At 42.7% G+C, this 7,131-nt stretch overlaps 1 protein-coding gene across 2 annotated transcripts; it reads right to left on the bottom strand.

Annotated features, from left to right (window-relative positions):
* Nucleotides 1-1,862: 1,862 nt before the first annotated feature.
* On the bottom strand, nt 1,863-6,742 carry LOC147898061 (pentatricopeptide repeat-containing protein At5g27110-like). Of its 2 annotated transcripts, XM_087379682.1 has the most exons (5): nt 6,351-6,742; nt 6,013-6,089; nt 5,659-5,828; nt 3,007-5,483; nt 2,522-2,654 (listed from the first exon to the last, which is right to left on the bottom strand). In XM_087379682.1, exons 1-5 carry the CDS (start codon nt 6,550-6,552, stop codon nt 2,641-2,643), a joined length of 2,940 nt encoding a protein of 979 aa, XP_087235808.1. In that variant the 5' UTR covers nt 6,553-6,742; the 3' UTR covers nt 2,522-2,640. The 2 variants fall into 2 exon arrangements, with proteins under 2 accessions (XP_087235807.1, XP_087235808.1); XM_087379681.1 differs by having other exon boundaries at nt 1,863-5,483.
* Nucleotides 6,743-7,131: the final 389 nt, after the last annotated feature.

The following is a 7,131-nucleotide window of genomic DNA, read 5'->3' on the forward strand; positions in this document are numbered from 1 at the left end:
AGCTTCTGTGCCTGTCTGAGGATCTTAACTTCTTCCATCTGAAGTAGATCTATGCTTGTGTGCCATTTTGACTTATATTGCATGTGTCATTTTTGTCCCATTCAACTTGTAGTATTTCCTTCTTAAGGCATATGATTATGTCACACCTTTCTTTCTCCTCGTGATCATGAAGGCAGCCATCTTTCAATGCCCCAATGCGTAAGCATCACACATATCTCGTGGCAGTTTGCATTACTGCATACCATGTGGGTTTTTGGAATGAAAATGCTACTAAATATACAGTGACTTATATTCTTTGTAACACTTTCCCTGAATTTGAGGCCATGTGAGTGTGGATAAGGGCTGGAATACCATCTTATTGCATGCTCTAGTTTCCTGTTCTTTTACTTCCATATAAAGCTCCGCTCTATTGACTTTGTTCCTAGCATCAGGAGCAGCCATTTCTTGCTTGATTGAGCTTGCTTGATTGGTGATCATATCCTTAACCGTTGAGAAAAGTAGTGGTGCCGGTGGGGATGCATTACATTTGTGTATGACCTCGGCAATAATTGTCTGCTTTCCATTCCATCACTCTGCATATCCTGCACTTTCCTACCAAGGGCTGCAAGATGAGATGAAGCTTGATCTCTTTGATTTCTTGCTGCAAATAATAAATTTGCTCCTGTGGGTCTGAGATGATCCTCTGTCTCAAAGAAGAGTCTTTGCATAGGGGGCAAGAGATCAAGTCACAAATGCATTGTACCAACCCTCTGTACAAATTAACATAGTCATTCTTTGTTGGTTTGTTATGAATGATTTAAAGGTAAACTACTTGGAGGGTTTAGCTCTAGGGTCTAAGTAGCAAGAAAAGCCATTTAATGGATGTGGGGGAGGACTTTGTCAGCGTCATGCCCAACACAAGTAGGTAGTTACTGGTTTGACACCTTATTCCTCTAATCTACTTTGGGCTTTGGCTCCCCCTTTCAGCTTCAAGGACCATCTCTCTCTCTCTCTCTCTCTCTCTCTCTTCAATTCAGTTCAATTCAGTCCAGTCCAGTTAGCAGGCCAGTTCCATTCATAGTTACATCAGCCAGGTTGGGCTGAACCTTGGCCCAAACTAGAGGTTAGGTCTAGCATTGCGGTAGTCAATCTACATAGGCCAACATGAAGCCTCCATTCTCCTCCCAAGTTGAAGTCGCATGCTCCCTCAAGCAGCCCTCATTTTCAGCCATCGCAGCATTATCGACATTGACACCCCCGCCTGGAGGTGTTCCTCCAAAATTTCCAAAATGAAAGGTAAAACATGTGCACTATGCTAGCAAACTTTCAGAGCTTATTTCCTCACCTACTGCAAGCCAAAAATTTCTAGACAAGTGCTGGATGGACAAAGAACGTATGGGTGTGTCAGGAAGATGGTAAAATGGACTATATGCATGGCTGGCATGCATGGAGTATAATTTAGCTTATCAACCTTGTGGAGGGCCAATGCCTTTATTCACACCTTCCTTTGTTGGCGGTTACCTTTGGCTGCTCCTACGAATTAGCTGCCCATGATTCATGATGCATGATACCCGCGGGTGAATCTTTCATCCTCCTTTGTGATAAATACTATGGCTCGTTGCCGAGGTGATAAATCAGTCTTTTTTCTCTGTGTGTGTCTAGAAATGTACTTGGATCCTCCTACAAGCCCCATAGGGATGTGGAGGATCCCTTTGGTCGTTTGTTTCCTCTGCATGAAGTAATAAAGTTCAGTGTGCTTACGAGAACGATGATCTTTCCTTCCATTTGATATTTCTTTACGTGAATATATCTCGAATTGTGTATAGCTGCATGAGTTAAAATTCACAGCAAGCCTATTTCTAGCGATACACCCATATATTTTACAATTTCTGTTAAGGGTATATTTTACAGGAACAAATTCCACCCTTGAAGTGATGAATACAGTATGCATCTTTGAAAATATATTCTCACATTTCTAGCTTGGAGATCATTTTGGTAGCAACGTGGCACTCAGCACAAACTCTTATATTTTTCGCCACTCGTATAGTTGTTCCCTGGGGTGTACTAAGAAGCCCTAGAGCTATAGCCAATCTCTCAGAATGTCCACAAAAAACATCTTCCTTGTCCTCATTTGATACTGAGTCTGAAATTAAGTCAAGCATTGGCCTATATCCTTTTTGCCTCATCTCCATGCTAATGTCTCTAGTTTTGAATATATATCATCACTCCTTGGGTGGGTTCTGTCTCCGACCATGAAATCGTGGACCTGATTGTCAATCTCAATAAAGGCCTTTGCTGGCTTCTTCCATGCATTTTCTTTTCTTCTCAACCATTCTACTATCTGTGTATCCTTTGACATTGCAGCACGCGCATAGATGTTCGACATGAGTACGTACCCAGCGGCATTCCTACGATCAATTGCAACAACATGGTCAAAGCATTGCCTTCCTAGAATGATGTCACCATGTGTCTTGCAGGAATCAAGCAAAGAAGTCCATCCCACTGTATCACAAGGAAATGGAATACTTTCAAGCAAGTCTTCTGCCGCATACAAGTGACCTGCATGACCAAGGATGTCAACCATGGAATTGAAATGCTCAAGTGTTGGTGTGATGCCATGGTCCTTGTTCATTGACTTGAAATGGAGACATCCTTCTTCTACTAGGCCCCCACGACTGCATGCAGAAAGAAGACAAAGGAAAGTCACATCATTTGGTTTCAAGCCGGCTCGTTGCATATTCTTGAAATATTGAAAGGCTGATGCAAAATCACAGTGTTGAGCAAATCCAGCAATCATTGCACTCCATGTTACAACGTCACGATTTGGCAATTTGTTAAAAACAATTTGTGCATCCTCAAGACTGGCACATTTGCTATACATGTCAATGACCATGTTGTTCACACATAAATCTGAATCAAATCCACTCTCAATTATCTGGGCATGCATCCTCTTCCCATGTTCTAATGCTGCTATGCTGGAACATGCTTTCAGGACACAAACAAATGTCAGTATGTCTGGCTCCATACCCTCTTGTTGCATTTCCTGGAAAAGATGAAGAGCCTCCTGTCCACACCCATGCTGGGCATATCCGCTGATCAAGTTATTCCATGTCACAACAGTTCGGTTTGGCAGTCTCTCAAACACCATCTGAGCATCTTCCAGGCTTCCACATTTGCTATACATGTCAATCAAGGTGCTCCCAACAAACAAATCCAAGTCAAAGTCACCTTCAATGATGAGGGCATGAATCTGCTTACCCCTTTTGAAGGCTGCTATGCTGGCACATGCCTTCAAGACAGAAACAAATGTGACTTGATTGGGCTCTATGCCCTCCATCTGCATTTGGTCAAGTAATTGCAAAGCTTCCTGCCCAAGCGCATGATGAGCATGCACTGCAATCAATGCACTCCAAGTCACAACATCTCGTTTGGGCATTCTGTGGAACACCAAGTGTGCATCCATTACAGTTCCACATCTTCCATACATGTCTATAAGAGTGTTTCCAACAAAGCTGCCTAACTCAATCCCACTTTCAACAACCTGGCTGTGTACCTGCCTACCCTGTTCTAAGGCAGCCACGCTGCCACATGCTTTTAGAACACAGACATATGTGACATTTGTAGGTTTCATGCCCTCTTTTAGCATTCTCTGGAAAATTGTAAGAGCCTCATTACCATGCCCATGCTGGTTGTACAGTGCAATCAGCACATTCCATGTCAAAACATCCCGCTCTTCTAATCTGTCAAATAACGTGTGTGCATCATGAAGACTCCAGCATTTGTCATACATAATGACAGCATTACCACCACATAGATTTAACTCTAACCCAGAGTTGTCAAAAGATAACTTCTCCTGATTTGATGTTGCTGTCCAAGTACACGCTTTGTACATGCATATGAATGTGACCTTGTCTGGTTCCACACCTTGGTGCTGCATTTTCTTCAAAAGACAAACAGCTTCCTGACTACGCCCATGCTGGCTATAAGCTGCAATCATGGTATTCCATGTCACAATATTCTGCTTGGGCAGTACATCAAACATTTTATATGCATCCTGGAGGCTCCCACACTTTCCATACAGGTCAATGAGGCTGCTGCCAACAAATGGATCCAGCTCAAATCCATGATTGATCATGTGGCCATGTATCCACTTACCCTGTTCTAAGGCAGCTACATTGGCACATGCTTTCAGCACACAAACATAAGTGATTTTGTTTGGCTCCATACCTCTTTGTTCCATCTGTTCAAAAAGCTCGAAAGCCTCTTGAACATGCCCATGGTGGCCATAGCCTGCGATTAGAGCATTCCATGTCACAACATCTTGGTTGGGCAATCTGTTAAATACCCTCTGTGCATCCATAAGGCTCCCACATTTGCCATACATGTCAACGAGGGCAATCCCAAGGAATAAGTCTGCCTCATATCCTTTTTCAATAATGTGGTTGTGTATCTTCTTGCCCTGTTCCAATGCTGCTGAACTCGAACATACTTTCAGAATGCAAGCAAATGCAACCTGATTTGGCTCAGTACCCTCTTGTTGCATCTCCAGAAATAATTGAAGAGCCTCCCGGTCATGCCCATGCTGGCTATAGCCTGCGATTAGGGCAGTCCATGTCACAATATCCTGCCTTGGCAATCTGTCAAATACAATGCATGCCTCCCTGAGGCTACCACATTTGCTCAAAAAGTAAATGAGAGTGCTACCAATGACTGCATCTGCTTGAAAACCGCTTTCGATTATATGGGCATATATGCATTTTCCCTCCCTTATGGCTGAAATACCAGAACATGCTTTCAGGATGGAAACAAACGTGACCTTATTCGGCTTGATGCCCTCATGATGCATTTCCTTGAAAAGTTGAAGAGCCTCTAGGCCATGCTTCTGCTGGCCATAACCTGCAATAAGAGAATTCCACATCACAACGTCTCGGTTTGGCAGCCGACCAAACACAATTAGTGCATCCTGGAGACTACCGCATTTGACATACATATGAACTAAGGCACTTCCAACAAATCCTTGTGTCTCAAGCCCATGCTCAATGAGTTCTGCATGTGTGAGCATGCCTGCTTCAAGGGATTGTGCCATGGTGCAGGCTTTAAGGACTGCAACAAAAATGTGTCCATTAGGTTGAACCCTTGAATGATGCATTTGGCGATACAGTCTGAAAGCTTGCTCATTCTCTCCAAGCTTCACGTGTGCTGAAATAATTGCGGTCCAAGAGTACACGTCTGGTTTAGAAAGTTTACTAAATACTTGCTTTGCTTCAGACAAACTCCCAAACAAGGCAAACATGCGGATCAGATGGCTTCCCAAAAAGTCATCTGCTTCGAGCCCAGATTTCACAATAAGTGAAAACACCTCCCTTCCTGCTGCCTGGTGCTTCTCACTGATGCATCTCGCTAGAAGATGAATTAAGGTTTGATTGGAAGCACGAACTCCTTGGTTGTATGCCTCGTTCACAGTGTGAATTGCTTCATTGAGTCGTCCCGCATCACATGATTTTCTGAAAGCTTCAAAATCATTCTTTATGCTTCAGATGGCAATTTTGCACGACATAGGGGGCATATTCATCCTTCAGCAAATTCACAACAGCACTTTTGAGTTGACCTTCATCGTGGATATGCTGTGACAGTTACTTTACCATGTGCATGTTCAATTTATCGAATTCTCATGCTTACCTTACGCAATTGCGACTCAATACTCCAATATCCCCAACTTGTGGTCCATGTGAAATTTCAGCATCCTTGAGCTTCCAAGCAGCTAGCTCTGCCTTCGATTCACAGGAAGCCCCATGCCCGTCAACCCATAAGGCCACCTTTGTGGTATCATGCCCAAAGTCAAAGTCTCCCTGAAATAGCACATGATGCTTTGTTGAGGATAATTGCATAAAGGGAGTGCTATAACCCAACAAAGCTTCAGCGAAGTCACCATTACCAAGAAGCAGGGCCACAATGTAAGCCCGGCCAAGTTTTTGATCCTAGAGAGCACCATTTGATTCTTGAAACATTTAAAAGTCTGTGACAAGTATTCACCTTTTGGAGGCTCTCGTTCCACCAACTTAAAGGTGCGAGAGAACTTGAAAACACCTCTTGAGTTGCCAGTATCTTATCTGCATGTCAAGTGGCAGGACATTATAATCGCCCATCTACCTTCAAAGTAAATTATGAAGCTACGAAAGGAAGTTGCAGTTCCTTAGCCATCACTATTCTCTGATATCAATGACACAGTCTTACAAATCTCTCTCTCTCTCTCTCTCTCTCTCTCTCTCAAGGAAGTTGCAGTTCCTTAGCCATCACTATTCTCTGATATCAATGACACAGTCTTACAAATCTCTCTCTCTCTCTCTCCACACACACAAAGAATAGCGTACCTCCATTTCTGCTGCTTGGCCTGCCCTCAAGTAGGTTCTGTTGGCTTCCCATAGCCAAAAGGCTACTTGAAGGCTCCAAGCTCCGTAAAGAATCCACTGAGCTTAACGTTTGACCGTATAAAAAATCATTTCTTCCGTTCAGGTTGCACCACACGGATGTTCCTCCGTCGCTGATGGAAATTGGGGACACCGTGAGGCTCATACTTGTCGAGGCCTAGATAATTGAGCCGAGCTAACAAGTAAGAACACCTTTGTTTGATCACAGTTTATGGAGAAAATGTAGCACTACACTTTCACCACGGCCAACTGCATCCTGGATACGCGGAGAGCCACCTTTAGTTGCTTCACCAAGAAAGGACTTGCCTGTTAGAATTCAATCCTTTCCAAATGTCATTTTGTAGCTTTATATATCGTGAAGGAGCTTGAAATTCGTATATAGATAGCGTTATGTTTGAAAATCAAAGTTCACACACACACACACACACACAAAGGCCACATATGAAAATCATTCACTCGGGATCTCGAAAATTTATCAAACTTTATCACTATCCTATTCTATTGCTTCTGAAATTTTATGTGATTGTTTGTTATTTATTTTAATGTATTAAACTAATATTTCTTTAGTTTTTTAATAACAAAATTCCAACTTTTGTAAGATGAGAATTGCACTCAAGTACAAATATTTTTAAGAAGTTGAATTCTTCTAGTTTGAGAGTTTCTTGAATAGAAGAACAATGCAAGTACGTACGTACGTACACACACACACACATATGACATTGCC

The sequence above is a fragment of the Dipteris shenzhenensis genome, chromosome 9, assembly GCF_047967505.1.
Source record: "Dipteris shenzhenensis isolate YYH24624 ecotype China chromosome 9, Dip_SZ_1.0, whole genome shotgun sequence".
In the NCBI taxonomy this organism is placed as follows: domain Eukaryota; kingdom Viridiplantae; phylum Streptophyta; class Polypodiopsida; order Gleicheniales; family Dipteridaceae; genus Dipteris; species Dipteris shenzhenensis.

What these genes read in the sequence shown, in the direction of transcription:
- LOC147898061 (XM_087379681.1), bottom strand. Translation starts at nt 6,552, where the DNA reads ATGAGCCTCACGGTGTCCCCAATTTCCATCAGCGACGGAGGAACATCC. An exon ending in GCCAAGCAGCAGAAATGGAG is followed by an intron (nt 6,090 to 6,350) that starts GTACGCTATTCT and finishes CTTGACATGCAG; the next exon opens with ATAAGATACTGGCAACTCAA. An exon ending in GGAACGAGAGCCTCCAAAAG is followed by an intron (nt 5,829 to 6,012) that starts GTGAATACTTGT and finishes GTGCTATTTCAG; the next exon opens with GGAGACTTTGACTTTGGGCA.